At 48.6% G+C, this 16,781-nt stretch overlaps 1 protein-coding gene across 2 annotated transcripts in view; it reads left to right on the plus strand.

Annotated features, from left to right (window-relative positions):
- Nucleotides 1–16,781, plus strand: part of SLC22A4 (solute carrier family 22 member 4) — a 40,158-nt gene that overhangs the window by 12,429 nt on the left and 10,948 nt on the right. Inside the window, exons 2-5 of one of the 2 annotated variants that reach the window (XM_074313485.2) lie at nucleotides 2,107–2,210; nucleotides 3,493–3,647; nucleotides 10,874–11,045; nucleotides 14,841–14,967. In XM_074313485.2, the coding sequence (XP_074169586.2) occupies nucleotides 2,107–2,210; nucleotides 3,493–3,647; nucleotides 10,874–11,045; nucleotides 14,841–14,967 (558 nt within the window). The remainder of the gene's footprint in view (nucleotides 1–2,106; nucleotides 2,211–3,492; nucleotides 3,648–10,873; nucleotides 11,046–14,840; nucleotides 14,968–16,781) is intronic. The other variant, XM_074313486.2, reaches the window with a different exon arrangement.

The following is a 16,781-nucleotide window of genomic DNA, read 5'->3' on the forward strand; positions in this document are numbered from 1 at the left end:
ATGGAGTGATGATGGTTGATAGTGGACATCTAATGCCCCTACCACGCGTGAGATTTTCTCGGCTATGTGCAAGGCTGCAGGCAGTGGTGGAGGCCGCCAACCCTGCGGTCACATTCCTTGATGAAGTGTAGGGGATGGAATTTAATAAGTTCATGTTGTCTGGCCTTTGGAGTTCATATCCAAAGCAAAAGATGTGTACAAGGTTGAGTTCTGAGGCCTGAGTTAGTAATTCCCATGCCTATTTACTTGTTAAGACTTCAGACAAATCCCAGTCTTAGAGCCTCAGTTTACTCTTCTGCAAGATGGGTCACAGTCCACATCATGAGGCTTTGGGGCTTCGATTACTAATCTTGCTGTGTGCGGGGGCAGATCCCAAGCTCTTTTCTGACACTTTGGCCAGTGATTTTTTTGGAAGTGGGTGGCCGGCCACTAATTTAGGCGCATGTCTTGTCTACATTTTACGACCCCTTAGCTGGCTGGACCCATGAATCTGGCCTTATAATTTGGGAGGGTTTATGCCCTTTGAAGCCCATTCAGGGACCCCAGGTGAAGCAAGCCTACTGAGGGCATGGTATCAGATTTATCCTTGGATTGTGCCTGAAGGGTCCAGGGCTGAGTGCCTGGGCCACGCTGTTTTCCTTCTGCAGAGCTGTGCTTGGCGTCCCGCCTGCGGCCAGTGCCGTGGGCACCGGGAGAGGCAGCCTCATGAATCTTGCTATTGTTTCTGTCTAGGGGTGTTCTCAAGGACATTATCCTCAACATCACAGAGTGACCCTTTTGTGAAATGAAGGATTGAAGAGAGACTTCTCTCAGGCCTCGGTACTCAGGAAAATTGAGCTTCTGCAGAATGACTCTCTCACTTTGCGCACTCTGGTCCTGAGAGCTGAACTGCTGGGCCACTCAGAGCTCAATTTCAGGGCCTCTTTGGGCAGGCCGGCCGGCAGGCAGTCTCACCCTTGGCTTGGTTATTTTGCAACCCCTCCTCCCCTGTGATTTCTGTTTGCCCCAATTCTCTTGGCTTTTTGTTTCACACTGTTCTCTTGTATGTGTCCTTATACACACCTCCCTCTGCTGCAGAATGAGGTGTGATGTAAACACGTGAATTCATTTTTAAATCCACTTCCGGGAAGTTGTGAGGATTAAGAACTGAGTTGCTTTGCGAATGTCATGGAAGCAACAGCACCACCACCGAGTGGAGCTGGGATGGGGTGGGAAGCAGGGGGTCTTTCCTCTAGATCCGGTCATCTGACCACACACAGCAAGCCCCTGACCCACAGCCCCCAAATACTTATTTTGTAAATAAAAGTCCAGTGAACACACTTTGAAATTTTTGTAACCTCCCTTGAAATTATGCTGAATTGACTCAAGTCAAGAGCTGGAAGTAGAAACTGGCTGAAACCCTCCTTTTATGGATCAACCAGCAGGGACTTGTTAAGGCTACACAACCCACGGGCCCCAGGGATGGGAGGGCCCATGGTTCTGGGAAGGCTGGGTGGGAAGGAGGGCGGAAGGGTGGGGATGAGAGATTAAGTACCCTCCCCTCCCCCACAGAGGCGTCCTGGGTCAGGCCCCAAGCTTAGCCTCTGATGGGAATAGACCTGGGAGCGGAGAGGTCTCCTGAGGAGTCTGCCGGGAGCATATAATCGCCGACCTCCCCATGACCACTTGCATCTTTCAATAAGGCAAAGGAAAGTTTTACCCCTGGGCCAAGTGAACATGCCCTCTGTCGTGTCCCTCAGGAGTTTCTGATAGTTCCCTCCATGCTCTGATGCCTTCTGAAGTAGACATGCCACCTCTACTCATACTGCTTCGCAGCTGGGGGTCACCAGTCACAGCCATGGCCTCAGCTCGCTTCACACTGTGTGATGTAAGCAGAGCCAGAGGCGTCACCCTCCTTCTCAGAAGAGGAAGGGGAGTCTCAGGGAGGACAGTAAATGACATGGCCAGTAAATGGTAGTCAGGAGTCAACCCCGGGGCTGTGAGGCCTATGACCTTTGCTCAAAGGCACGCTGACCCCGGCAGCCATGCTAATATTCCCTTGGAGCTGGGCTGGGGCTGGGCCTGCCAGGGAGTCGCGCTCACACTTCACATTGTCTTCCCTGGCAGTGGAATCTTGTGTGTGAGGAAGACTGGAAGACGCCCCTCACCTCCTCCCTGTTCTTTGTAGGCGTTCTCCTTGGTTCCTTTGTGTCCGGGCAGCTATCAGACAGGTAAGGAGGCTAGGAGGGAGGGAGGGAGGGAACGTGGGATAGGGTCCCTTGTCGATTCACTGCCTGTCTTGGGGGTATTTCCACCCACAGAAAGGGAGGCCCCTCAGGCCAACAAGTCAGTGACGGGAGGAGCCGTGGGATCTCCTGTTCTTCCCGTTCTCAGCCCCTTGCTGGGGGCCACTGCTAAGTGGAATTCTCATATCCCCAAACCCCTCCAAAAAGACACTGCTGCCATCACCACTGCTGCCATCACCACTGCCTCCCACCCCACTCCTAACTCGGATGACGTGTGATCTGTCCACAAACAACCATCAGCCAGAGTCAGGGCCAGACACCAAGCAACCACTTGCTAACTGTGCACCTACTTCTGCTGTGGGTAGGGCCCCTGGCATGACCACTGGGACCACAGAGCTGACCTGGAGCTCTCAGTCTGGAGGAGACAGCATCACAGCTCCAGGAGAAGTGCCCCACTGGCCCCTGAATGTTCTGTGGGGACCAGAGCAGGAAGGTGGGAGTGCTAAATGGCAGTATTGGCAGTGTCCCTCCCCCTTTTACGAAATCCAGTGGGACCCCAAGCTCAACAGCCTGAGACCTGAGTTTGGAAAATAGGGTGGGAGACTGTTCTACTCACACCTGTGCTCCGTTCTTCCCATCGGTCACTAGCAGAATGTGAAATGAAGACTTAAGCCAACTATAGTGTCACTAATGGACATGGCTGGAAGCTACACTTCCCATAGAGCAGCGGTTGGCCATTAGACTCACCTGGGAAATTTTTGTAAATCCCAAGGTCCAAACTGCATCCCAGATCATAAGAATCTCAGGAGGCGGGTGCGGGCACCAGTGGTTTTTGAAACTCTCCAGGTGATTCCAAGTACAGCCAAGGTTGACCACTGCCATAGAGGGAGTCTTGGTTATGGATTGACGAACTCCCATGTTGCTGATATTAGATGTACCTGCTATCTGTACTGTATCCACCTTTTAGAAATGTGGTGGCAGCTTCTACCTGTGGCTTATTTTAAAGAGATTTCCATGTGGTCCTTGCATAAGCTTCTCTGTGCTTTTGAGATATGGGATGCTTAAAATCTCAAATGTCCCTCCTGAGCAGATGGATGCCTGAGGCCTCACCAAGGAGGAACCTGGGAGGATGTGACAGGAAAAAGAGGCTGTCATAGCCCTGGAATAAAGTCTGCAACTACACCCAACAGCGCTTGTCGTGCGCCCAGAGTGGCAGAGCTGCTGTAACCTGCATGTACCATGTTTTGTGCTGTGCTATACTCTACAGGTTTGGCAGGAAGAATGTCCTCTTTGCAACCATGGCTGTACAGACTGGCTTCAGCTTCCTGCAGATTTTCTCCATCAACTGGGAGATGTTCACTGTGTTATTTGTCATCGTCGGCATGGGCCAGATCTCCAACTATGTGGTGGCCTTCATACTCGGTAGGGATGGCTTCTGACCCACAGGACTTCTCCTTCTGACCCTCTGAGAGGCCCAGGAAGAGGGGGCCACTGAGAAGGGCACAGGGAATGCTCTAACTCAGCACAGAAGGAAGCACCTCAACCATAGGCTGTGCTTTCAAAACATGGTCAGCCTGGACGTAGTATGTGGGGGAGGGGGTTGTAGCCACAGGTTTTTTTATTTGGCCATGGGCAAGGCAGGCACTCACAGAGAGCCAGCTCTGTGCTGAGTCCTGAAATGTGGTGGTAAATAAGAGCTGTCGCTGGGGGAAACCAGCCACACAATAACTGAGACACATTTCAGGAGCACGGGGCTTGGGAGGAGCACACAGGAGAGGTGGCCTAAGGATGTCTGTGGTCTGAGCTGTGAAAGCTCAAGACTTCTGCCTAGACAGGGCAAATAGGTGTTCCTGGCAACTGTGTATGGCCCACGGAGGGACTAAGGGTAGTTGGAGTGACTGATACACAGGTAGAGGAAGCACGTGTCAGACAGGAGCTCAGTGCCAGCCTGCGATCTTTGAGCAGATCTGCTCTCACCCTGCGTCAGAGCCTCACCCCACCCCCAGAACATATCAGACGCATGCAGGACCAGCCTCACTGCTGATAGCAGTCCTGTCTCCTAGCAGCAGCCTTGCTTCTGGAATATCAGGCTGCATGAGGGTGACTCACAAGCTAAAGGCCACAAGGTGGCCCCCAGGGCCCTCATTAGCTTTTCCTAATGAGGTAAGCTCCAGGCAGGTTGATCAGGGAGTCCCATGAGTGAGAGCTCCCAACATGCTCTGAGTCCACCTGCTTTCTCTGCACAGGTGAAAGAAGGGGAAATAAAGGGCACCTCTGGGACAATAGACACCAAATCCCATAATGTCTAATGTAATAATACATCCTTGTGGGTTTCGTGCTGTCCGGGTTTATCCCTATTGTCACAGTGTAGTTATTAGTAGTGCCATTGCCCCTTTCATGTAAGTCTAGCGATTCTGCTTTCTCAAAAGTCTGAATCTGGAAAGACGATGCCGATCACTTTCAGGAGTCTGGATGACTCATTGGCTCTGGAGATGCTGGGTTCTCTTAGTTGAGGACGTGTACACCCTTTGCCCGGTTGCCAAGATGGAATTATTCAAATTCCACTCCTTTAATCATTTGCGAAGAACCCCTTGCCATGGGCCCAGCCTCAGTGACTAAAGAGGGGAGGAGGGGAGAGCATGCTGAAGCCACGTGGATCTGGGAGACAGCACCCTCTTCACAGGCTCCAGCTGGAGGGGGGGGCCTCTCTCCTCCCTGTAGGGGGAAGGAGGGGAGCAAGATTTTCTTAAAGAAGGTCATTTGTATAGAGGACACAGAGCTTCAGGCCAGTGATGCTGGACACTGGAGATTGGAGGAATTGAGGACAGAAATTGCAACCTCCTAATGCCTGATGACCCCAGGACATGGCTGCTGGGCACAGCAAGGCCTATAGTCTAAACCCCCCAATCTGTCTACCTGGTGACCCTCCCAATATCTGAAAGGCCCAATGTGTGGCTGTGCTTGGGCCAAAGACACACTAGAGACTAAACAGGTATCCCCAAAACAGAGGGCTCTCCCCGAGGTGAGCAGATGCTTTTAAGAGGACCTAAAGGACAGTCAGAAATAGAAGGGCAGAGGGTTGTGCTGAAGCCCGGGAAGTCCCTTCACTGGGACAGGGAGCCAGGTGGGGTTTGAGCCAGGCGTGGCATCCCTCAGGTTCTGCTGAATGGCTGACATTGAGACCTGCCTTTCCACTGGTACAGGGTGCTTCTGGGGCCGTGGAGCCTCCCTGTGTGAGTGGAAGAGGCCGGGAGAGCCCACCCCAGGCCTCTGGAAGGAAAGTCCTGCCCAGATGGCCCTGACACTACAACCTACTCTCTTCCCTGTTGCTAATGCTGAGAAGAGGGAGAGGGCCAAAGGGAAAGTAAGATCATATGAGATCAATCAAAGCCTAATGTACCCGCCAGAGATCAATGGGAGGGATGTGGGGGCAGAAGGCTCCCCATCAGCCTGGGCCCCCGGGTGTTGTAGGGTGCTCTGGGAGCCTCCCTGGCTGGCTATAGTTTTACTCCATTGTGCTCTGCGGGAAGCTGCTAACTTTGACCTGGTATGAGATCCCTTGTTTTGGGTTCTCAAGTCTGAACCTTTTTAAGAGAGTCACAGAAAACCAACCTGCCTCCTGGAACAGACTGACGCCCTCATCAGCGCCTGGGGTGGGGTGGCAGGATCCAGTATGAGGGCTCGCTGCCGCTAGCTTTCCTGCGGCACAACAGCGCCCTCTGGTGTTTCCGGGCTAAAATAGTGAATTCCTGGTTTTGACTGAAACAAAGGGCAGCATGGGTTCTGGGCTCACAAGTTCTGTCTGGGCCTTCACCTTGCCCTGTGGCTCCAGGGAAGGGTTGGCAAGACTCTGAGATGATAATCTCCAGTTTTAAGAGTCTTCACATTAATTCAAGCAAGTGAATTTCTCCCATGAATTACTCCCATTCTTGAAATGGTGCAGAAATGGATCCTCTCCTTGCTCTGCTTTTTTAAAATTATAAAGCCTATATAGAAGACAAGAAAAGGGAAGGAAGGAACAGTGCTCTCCGCGAGATCCGAAGTGGCTACACCCGGAAGTGAGGGAGCTGCCCGAATGATGCTGGTTTAGGAGGAAGTAACCACTCAAGACCAAGGGCACTGACCCTCCCCACATTCCAGCTCCCCTCACAGTCTCCTACTGTTTCCCAGAAATAACGTCTTCTACCTGTCCACTGCCTCCTGGGCAAAATGCCAGTGGCATTCTCCTTTATCCCGTATAACTAGCTGCTTACATTTATTTCACACACTTAACTGCTTCCTGTCTTGACTGATCCATTAACAGTGTTTTCCCGGTACTCCTGATGTCAGCCTCTATGCAGTGTTTATTTCAGCATTGAACTATTTAAAGCTCTGCTTCTTCTGATGTCTAGACGTATTTTTTCTTTTGATAAGTATGCAACTGATTGTATCTTCCTTTACCACTTTGGCTACCAGGAAGCTCAGTCAAAATCGAAATTTAACTATATCAATTATGCAGCCTATATCAGCCACATTTTAAAAAATGTTTTTAAAGTATAATTTGCATACCATAATACTCAGTCTTTTAAATACTAATATCACATTCAGTGGTTATTAGTATATTCACAAAGTTGTACAACCGTCAATTCTACCTAACTCATCACCCCCAAGGAAGCCCTGTCCCCATTAGCAGTCACTTCCCATCCCCCTCTTTCCCCAGCCCCTGGCAACCATGAATCTACTTTCTGTCTCTACTAATTTATTCTGGACGTTTCCGATAAATGAAATCATACAATATATGGCCTTTGTGACTGACTTCCGTCACTTAATGTTTTCAAGGTTGATCCATGTAGCAACATAAATCAACATGCCATTGTATAGACATGCTACATCTTGTTCATCCATTCGTCAGTTGATGGACATCAGGGGTGTTTCCACTTTAGGGCTATTATGAATAATGTGCTTTGAATATTCAAGTACAAGTTTTTTGTAGATATGTGTTTTCAGTTTTCTTGGATAAGTAAGCACCTAGGAGTGGAATTGCTGGGTCATGTGGTAATGAATGTTTAACTGTTTAAGGAACTGCCAGACTGTTTTTCAAAGTGATCAGTTGCATATTTTTGTTCTTTTTTCCAAGACATAACTTTTAACCTTTCTTTGTGTTTTACTGTAATGCTACCATTATTTTATTGTATTCAAATTATAAGATACCTCAAAATCTTCAAGGAATGAAATGGGGTATAAGTACATTTTAGAAAATGCAGAAATTTGCTGGTACCCCTTGTTTGCACTGCACTGTGTGAGGGAAACACTGGGGGACCCTGGGAGGAGCAAGGACCCATTCTCATCTGTTTACAAGGAGCTCACAACTGGTTGGCAGAGGCAGCAATTGCTGTTGTTACTGAGGACATCAGTCATCATGGGTGTGGTGGGGGTGGGGGGAGCGCAGGTAATTTATCTGGGTATATGCAGAGATAGGAAAGGCTACTTTTAACTAGAATGAAGGTTTATAGAGGGGAGAGGGGAAGCCTTGAGCAGGGTGTTAATTTGAGGAGAATTCTGTTTTCCAGGGAACAAAGAAAGGTTTTGCTGTCTTCTATTGGGTCTCTTGGTCTAAGCCACTGTACTTTGCATCAGTCCCCTATCATCTAGCACATTTCAACTGATTGACCAGGATAAAGGAATTATCTATTCCTGAGCTCCGACCACAGGCCAGGCACTTTACATACATTGTCTCAATTCCCATAATACTCTATGAAGTAGGACTATCAAAGTCACTCGAGTAGCAAATGAGCATCAAGGAGCCCAGGCTCTCTGCACATGCCTGATGGAGGCCACTCCCAGCCCAGGGACACCTGTGTCTGAACCCATATCCTGGCAACAGCACCACGGTCTTGTTTCTTAAGCTGGGGTCTGCTGTATGCCTCTGCTGATCATTCATGGAGGAGCAGGTCCTGCCTCCATGTGCAGTAGATCCAGTGGTTCCTGACTAGATCCTGACTGACTGCCACAGAAGTGCCCTGATCGACATGGAAATGAGCTTGGCTCTCTCAGAGTCACTCCGCCTTGGAGAGAGTGCGCAGATTCAGTTGGTGGTGACAGGCAGTGAGCAAACATTCTGGCCAGGACATACCCCTTTGGCTTAGATGTCAGAGTTTCACTCCCAAGAGACACTCAGAGACCCAGCTAAACCAAGATCAACTGGGCTTTGCCCTAGGAGCAAAAGCCTAGGGAGTAAAGGAGGCCAGGTCAGGGATCCTCAGTTAGCAGAGCCAGAAGTCACCAGTGTCACCTGTCTCACTGCCAGCTGAACACATGGAAACTTTGTGGCAGAGGCAGGCCATGAAAAGGTCTATAAGAATCAGGACTTCTCTCTTGGTGTTCCTCAGAGGGGGCTGGTTGGTCTCTGGTTGGTTCGAAGACCAGCCCAGGCAGGGAAAACGTAAATCCTCACTTCTGAAAGGCGGGTATGGCCTCACCCATCTCCCATGCGTTTCTCCACTAGAATCTTAGTTGAAGGAATGCTTGATGGGGCCAAGCCTTTGCCCCCCCCCGATGATTTTTTTCTAGACGTTATCCATAGGTCAACAGATCAGACTTAAATCCTGGCTGCCCCATTTATTACATATGTGTGCATTTAGGCCATTTGTTCCAACTCTTTAAATGTCAGATGATTATGTATAAAATAGAAGTAATATTCTTCCATAATTGTGAAGATTCAGAGATAATATAGGTAAACACTTAGTCCGGAACCTGACACAGTGCCTGCTCAAAAAATATGCTAGCACTGAAGATGAAGATGATGACGATGATGACGATGATTAAGGAAGGGTAATTATCTACAAGTCAGAAAGCAGGAAGTGCTAATGAGGAACTATTCAGGCTCATGCCATCCATGTTGCTCCACAGAAAGGCAGAGAGGTATATTTTTACGAAGCTTGTGCCCATCACAGTTACTCTGCAAAGTAAGAACAACTCTGTTCTGGCCTGAGACCCAAGCTCAGAGAGGGAAAGTATCCAGGAATCCAGTGTAACTTCTCTCTTATCAGGGTCGTGGCACTATGAGGGAGCTCTCTTGGCCTCACACTTCCACAAGATTCTCACATGGTCCTGTGCACTTTCTCTTGTCCACAATCAAATCCTCTGCTGATTCACTTCTGAATCTCTGCTTAGGAATAAAGCACCCCCTATGCATTCCCATAGCATGATAATCACAGCCACTGCGTTTAGAAACCATGGCATGGGGAGTCTTCCAATGGAGTGGTAACAACCTTCCATGAAGGTCGTTACCGAGGTAAGAAAAGATCTGGAAATAACACTCACAATCCTTAAAGAGGTCAGGCCCAATCCTTGGGAACGAGTGTAGAGGCTGACAAATGGCCTGGGTGGTTGGAGCTATTGTCCACAGTGTGGGAGGTAAGAGGCACACAGTACTGGCCGTTTCTGTCAGTTTGGCTTTTAGAAATCGCTATTCCAGAAGGTCACTGAGACCCATCTTTCAGTTATGCTGAGTGAGGAAGAAGTGGGGTGGAATAGGAACAGGTAGGCGGTGGGAACAGGAAACGGGGAGAAGTAGCAATTTTACTGCTTCTCTGGAATTAGCCCTTAATTCCTTAGCCTGTGCTCAGGGCATGTAAACACGATTGAGAAAACCTCTCTTGAAAGACAAGCCTGATGGCCTGTGAATGGTCTGTTTTATATTTTCTGGGCTATTTCTCAGTAATGGTGGGAAGATCTCAAACAAAAGGCCTGTGGTTGCCATTGGCCAGATCTCCACCCCTGGGGCAGGGGACCAAGAGTGGACTCTATGGAAAGGCCTGGAGCTCTGTGACAACAGAAGGAGCTTGTTCTTGGACTCTGAGGGGCGGGCAGCATCTCTGGAGGAACTGGTACCCAGCCATCCATTGTGGCACTGAGCAAACCAGGACCCAATAGCTTCCGGCGTGGCCTTTCCCAAAACAGGGCCCACCACCAAGCAGTCTTGGGCCTTTGTGAAGTTCTGGGAAGGCTCTGTGCAGTTCCCTGGGTGTGTGGCCAGCGCCAGGGCTGCCGCCTGCCAGGCCAGCCCCTTCTTTTCTTTCTTTGGTCTGAATGGGCTGTCTGCCGGGGCACCTCCAGAGCCAGCTGGATCCCAATGTATCATTTCTGGATGATAAGGGTGTCCAAGGGTGTCCTCACACAGCTCAGTAACTTTGAACTCTGCACTTTTTCCCTGAGAGACCAGGATCTGTTTATGTATAGTGGAGAACTGTGGGAAAGGCTAAATGCACCATCACCCCATAGAGCCCCTCAGAAGAGCCCCCACTCTCCTGGAACACCCTCCCTGCTCCTCACCCTAGGACTCTGATTTTGGAAATGTGGCAGTCCCAGAAGAGATTATCTCTTGGGACTGGGCACCCTATTTCTATGACATAAAATGATCTTAAACAAAAAAGAAAACATCTACGTCTCCTTTAAAATCTCATGAAAACTTACCTTCTATTGGGTGATAAGTCTTGGGTAACCTCCCACCTTCCTCCACCCTAACCACTCCTGCCCTGGGCCATGAGGCAAATGCCTTTTCCCTTTCCTAAGTGGCTATAGTTTAAACTCTAAGTGCCAGGTAATGATGTAAAACGCAAATATTAAAGTGAGTTAAAATCCTAATACTCCTCCCTTGTTTTGAACAGGAACAGAAATCCTTGGCAAGTCAGTGCGTATTATATTCTCTACATTAGGAGTGTGCATATTTTTTGCAGTTGGCTACATGCTGCTGCCACTGTTTGCTTACTTCATCAGAGACTGGCGGAAGCTGCTTCTGGCGCTGACGGTGCCCGGGGTGCTGTGCGTCCCGCTGTGGTGGTGAGTGTGGCCTTGTGCCCAGACAGCCCCCTGCTGTGCCAGGAGCCAGAGCCTCAAGCTTGGAGAGTGTTTGCCTGGCTGTGGGTGGGCCTGTGTGCTGGGGTTTAATTCTCCACCATCCCACAAAGCACCTTTTTCAGGAAATCCAGCCTCCGCCAAGGCTCTCCCCACTCTTGTCTGCTGTTGTGGTGATTTGTGGAGATGGTACTCCTGGGTTTTGTTGTGGTGATGGTACCCCCTTGCTCTTTTGAAACTTTTCTCTCTATGGGAAAATCTCTTTCTCCTTATGGACCCAAGTAACGTAATTTTCTCAGGCCTCTAAGGTGTGCCTGTTTATCTGCTTTATTCGGAAGGATGAGAGAGTTACTTTTGTTTAATGAATTATTAGAGAAATGTCCTCTTCTCTCCTCCCTCAACCCTCCAACCCAATTTTGACACATCAGTATAGGAATAACAAACTCTGGAGATGCTGGCCCCACTTTCACCCAATACAGTTATGTGGGAGATTTCAGGTGAGAGAACAGATTAAGAATAAGGGAATAAGGTCCCAGCCATACCCTCTTTTGGGGAATTCACCATTTCTTTGGTTTTTCAGACTTAAGCAAGAAGAATGGGACTTCTTCCATTGGTGGGTCTGTCGCATGCTCTCTCTCTCTCATTAATTCTTTTTGGTTTGGTTTCATATCAAAATCAGATGTCCCAGCAGTGAGTGGTTTTACTGAACTGCTTGATCTACCTGCATACACACAGTGAACGTTTTTTTTCTTTGATCCTTTTTTTGGAACTCACAGTTTAGACAAGGCCTCATGGTCGCCCCATCCTCTGGACACTCCGCCTGGGAAGGTGCCTAGAAGGTCCTTTGTCTTGCTGCAAATGTCAGGTGGCCATAGAGGCTGACAGGTAGCATATCTTGGCCTTGTTGGACCAGGTGGCTCAGGTTGGACAACCCTAAGCTACTGTCTTTTTATGACCTCTAAGGCTGCTAGGATTTACCAATGTAAATTCTTAGCAATGGTGTGCATGGGTGGTCGGGGGGGCGGGGGCAGCACACGGTTGTTGTTTTTTTCTTACTTCCCTGGAATTTGAGAGATAGTGTGTTAGAAGTTAGGTACCATGCTGATTGGGAGCTTTTCCCTGGAACCCAGTCTGAGGGTTAGGAAAGTGAATAAGGGCAGGCCATTATCTGTACGCTGCCTCCAAGGAAAGCAAGTATTCCAGATTTACAAGAGCAGGGCAATTCTCTGCAATGAGAGTCGTCATCATCGTCATCATCATCATCATCACCATCGTCACCACAATCGCAGCCTCTGTCCCCTTGCTGACTGAATCTAGTGTTAACGATGGTGACCTGAGGTTCTCTCAAGACATAAGACAAGATTATTCAAAGGTTATTTTCTGCCTCTTCAGATGAATGGTTTTAATAATTGATGTTCCCTGGCTCTAGTTGTCCTTTTGGCATGAGAGACCAGTACTTTTAATATTTTAATATATGTTATAATCAAACTTATTACTGTATAATTCTATGAGAGAGAGAGACAGAGACAGAGACAGAGAGGATAGAAGGGTTCTGATTGACCGTAGAGATTAGTAGGAATTTCAGTTTGTGGGCCTTGGATCTTTGCCTCAGGAGCAAATAGCACAGCAAGGAACAACTCTGACAGGTCAGCCCCTTGCATTTCCAGCAGAGAAGATCTCTCCCACGAGGTCACCTCATTCCTGCCCTAAGGAGCCTTCTTTCTGGGCCGTGAGTGCTCCTGGCTGCGAGCACCTGTCCCAGGGACAGCAGTGTCCCACACAGAGTGCAGCCAGGGGCCAGCACTAACGAGCTGCGTGCTCATCCTGAAAGTTTAAAACTACAGTCTTCTCATTTTCCTATAAAAACAAAACTGCTTTCTTCTGAATCTCGTCTTTGCTGGTGGGCCTTCCTGAAACGGTGCTCGTTAGTCCAGGGGGGCTGGGATGGTGTGGGGAGTGCTTCGGGCTGCGGGCCCCCTGCTGCGGGCCCCCTGCTGCCGGCTCAGTGTGTGACACTGACTCTCCAGCAACACCCCTCCCCTGTTCAGTCTGAATTAAATCTACAAAGAGGCTATCAGGTAGAACCTCTTTTGGGGCTCCACTCACTTTTGAGATGATCACCTAGACTTGATTCTTCGTGACCCCAAAAACCATGGCAATTCAAGACTAGTGATTGTAGCAGGCCTGAGTACATGGGCTGGAAATGGAAAGAGAACCTACACAGAGCCACTGTAGGTGGTTTGGGGATATGTTTATGTCCCAGTTCCCTTTAAAAGGCTTGGAAGTAAGCGGCCACAGGTATGAATGGAGTATGTGTGCAAGAGGTGGGGAAGGAGCCATAGATGCAACATGGGGAAAGCTTTGCAGTATCTAGCTGCCTCAACATTAGGAACCTGGGGCCAGAGCCCGTGGCCCTCAGAGCTGGTAGTAAAAAAGGTAGGATGTTTCTAAGAACAACCTGGTTAAGGAAGATACTACTCAGAAGTAGACGTGCCCATGGTGTAGGAAGGCCTCTAATTCTGCACTCACAGTAGCCGCTAGCCACATGCTGCTATTTGAATTAAAGTTCATTAAAAGGAAAGAAAATTAAAATATCAGTTTCTCAGTCACACTAGTCACACTAGTTCAATAGCGACACGTGGTTAGTGGCTACTGTATTGGACAGGACAGATACAGAACACGGCAGAAAGTCCTCTTGAACAGCCCAGCTCTAATTATTGAAGGCCGTGACCTAACACCATCACAGTTGCTACAAGGACCAACTAAGGGCACATTCCAAAAAATGCAACCCATGTGCTAGTAGGCTGGGGCAGGAAGCGGGGGGTTGGCCATTTGATAGGTTATGTTTTGCTCTGAGACCCTTCCTACTGAGGTTTTGGAGGGGCCCATTAATTATAGGAGGCCTCTGTACCTGCTACACGTAATTTATTTTCTAGGATAACCTAAGTACTGACAAATAAGGAAAACAAGAGCTGGCAGAAGAATGGCTTAGAGATTCTGAGAAATCAAAATTAGGAAAGAATAGAAAATATAACTAAATATAAGTATGACACAAATAAAGGTAATTGGGAAAAGTAGAATAATTAGGAAAGAAGAGAAGTCAACTCTCTTTGAACATCAGTTAAACATGTAGCTAGGTTGTGTAACAAAACAAATTAAGTTTCTAGACATTAAAAAAGAAAGAAGACAGCATCTGCTGTCTCCCCCAAACTGCTTTGGGTACTCACATACCTCGGAATCTGTTGAATACCTCGGGGACAGCCCACGGTGGGCAGGGGGTGGGGGGGTCAGTGCACTCACCTCCTCTGATTCCAGGAAAAGCCCAGGGAGCATAGACGCCCTGGCTGTCCTGTACACAGTCAACTTGTGAGCGTCACCAGCTGGGGCCCCAGGATTCTCCTCAGGATGGACGCGCTGAAAAGACACTAGACTCTGTCTCCTTTATGAGCCATACTGGTGACTGAGTTTGGATGGCTTTCTGCAGCTGCCCTGGCTTAAACGCACCCACAGTTAATGTTCCCTCTCTGCTTCTGGCTTCAAGTACAACTGGTGCTCGGCCTTGTCATTTGATCAGAACTTTGAAACTTGCAGCTGCTTTTATTTATTTCTACAATTAATGGACATCTTATGAGGCTTCCCCCTACCACCCCCCGGATTTTTTTTTAAAGAAAGACAAACCTGAATTTTACAAAATAAAAATTCTTTGAGGGGCAACTTATGGTTAATAGCATCAAACCCTGCTAGTGTGAAAAATCATAAACCATTAAAAATGAATTCTAGGTTTATTCCTGAATCGCCCCGGTGGCTGATATCCCAGAGAAGACTTCAAGAGGCGGAAGATATCATCCAAAAAGCTGCAAAAATGAACAATGTTGCTGTTCCGGTGGTGATTTTTGATCCTGTGGAGGTAAGCTTTTACAGATGTTTCCCCTTGAGATCAGCCTAGTATTCTTGATTTTATGGAAGTTAATTCAATATCTTTTGAGTGCCCGCTGTGTACCAGGCTCTGTGTGAGGCCTCAGAGACACCGGGATGATTCAGTTCTGAGATAAAACCCACCTCAAAGGGCTGTGTGCGAACTAAGTGCAATAATATATGTCAGCTGCTTGCATAGATCAAGTGTTGACTAAATATTAGTTCACTTCCCTTTTGCAACTTTTTGTTGGGATTGCTTCATACCTTTGATGCAGCTGTATATACTGGTGATTTCTGAATGTCTAGATTTAGTGGAAAAAAATGTGTTTGAAGAAGTTGTGCATGTCTGTAGTCTTGCAATGTAGTATCTAGAAGCTTAAGGCTTGAGAGCACAGGCTGAGGATTTACCCCAGAAGGCAGGAGGCCACGAGGAAAAGCTGATAGGCTGTGGACACAGCCGCCCTTCATGATGGTCAGTGAGGACTTGCGCTGTTCTCAACCATGCCCTGTGCCAGGTCCCAGAGAAAACAAGAAAAATTAGGCACCGTTCCCATGCTTAAGGGGCATGGAATGTAACCAAGAGCGTCAAGAGGGTTAGATGAAAGAGAGATGATGATGAGAAGGAGGAAATGCTAAGTACCCAAGGAGTGGACGCTGTGTGCCAGCAGAGAAAGAGAGCAGAGCTCGAGGCTGAAGAGCCTGGCCCAGACCAGGGAGGACACTTAGATGAATGAAGAGGATGGGGCGTGGCATTTCTGGCTGGGAGAAGGGTGGGGGGCTGCTCAGGACACCCTGAGAAGATTAGGGTGACTGCAGGGACAGCGTGCCAGTCTGCACTACTAGCTACCCAAGAAAGCAGGGCTCTGTGGAGGCTGGCGGGCGTGGCAGCACTGCATCCTGGGGCTTCCTCCACCGCTGGCCTTTGGGACCTTTGACAGAAGCAGCTACCCGGGCGATGGCTGGAGGCTTAATTACAGTGGCCATGAACCTAAGTTCTTAGTGGGCTGCCAGGCAAACATCTCTTCTTAATCCTTTACTCTTCAGATCAAGAATTCCATTCCCAGCCTTAGTCAGTTTAACTGGATGGAAAAAATAGCACAGGGAGTGCCTAACGTTCTGCATCTCAGGGCTGTGCTGGAAGTTTATTGATATTTATTGGATACGTGGTCTGATTTCTGTCTTTGAGGAATTTACAGAGATCAGATCTACATGAGTGAAAGCAATCACAAAACATAGGAGGGATATAGAGTTATGGATAAATAAGAATAAAGTCCAGTGTCAAAACATGCTTTTGACAGAGCCTTGTTTCTTCCTGCCGTGAGGCACATTGAACCTGAACTGTACAGGCCCAAGGGGGCCCAGTCACCTCCACTGCTCATCTCTCTGGTAGAGTCCCCTTTAACAGGATCTGCAGAGCCCGTGCCACAAATGCAGCCTGCTCAGGACAGTGATGGAGAGCCCAGCAGATGCCAGGCACCATATTCAGCCATCTGACGCTCATGCAAGTTGTAGGCCCATTTCTCAGGAGAGGAAACTGAGGGATAGAGCAGTTAAGTGATTTGCCCAGTATCACACAGCTAGAAGTCTCACTAGGACTCTCCAGTGACAAAGTGTAGGGCTTTCTGCTGCTTTTTTACCTGGTGTTAGGGGCAGTGGCGTTAACTTGGACAGAAAAGAATATAAGTTAGTCTCACCTTGGAAAGAGATCTTGGGCTTCTCTGACTTTCCTTCTGAAGTACCTTCAGCCTGTTCGTGGTGCCTACAGGTCCAAAGGCATTTTGGTGGCTCCACACAGGCCAGGGACCA

Source organism: Rhinolophus sinicus, chromosome 5, assembly GCF_057876585.1.
Source record: "Rhinolophus sinicus isolate RSI-liver-muscle chromosome 5, RSI-T2T, whole genome shotgun sequence".
NCBI lineage: Eukaryota > Metazoa > Chordata > Mammalia > Chiroptera > Rhinolophidae > Rhinolophus > Rhinolophus sinicus.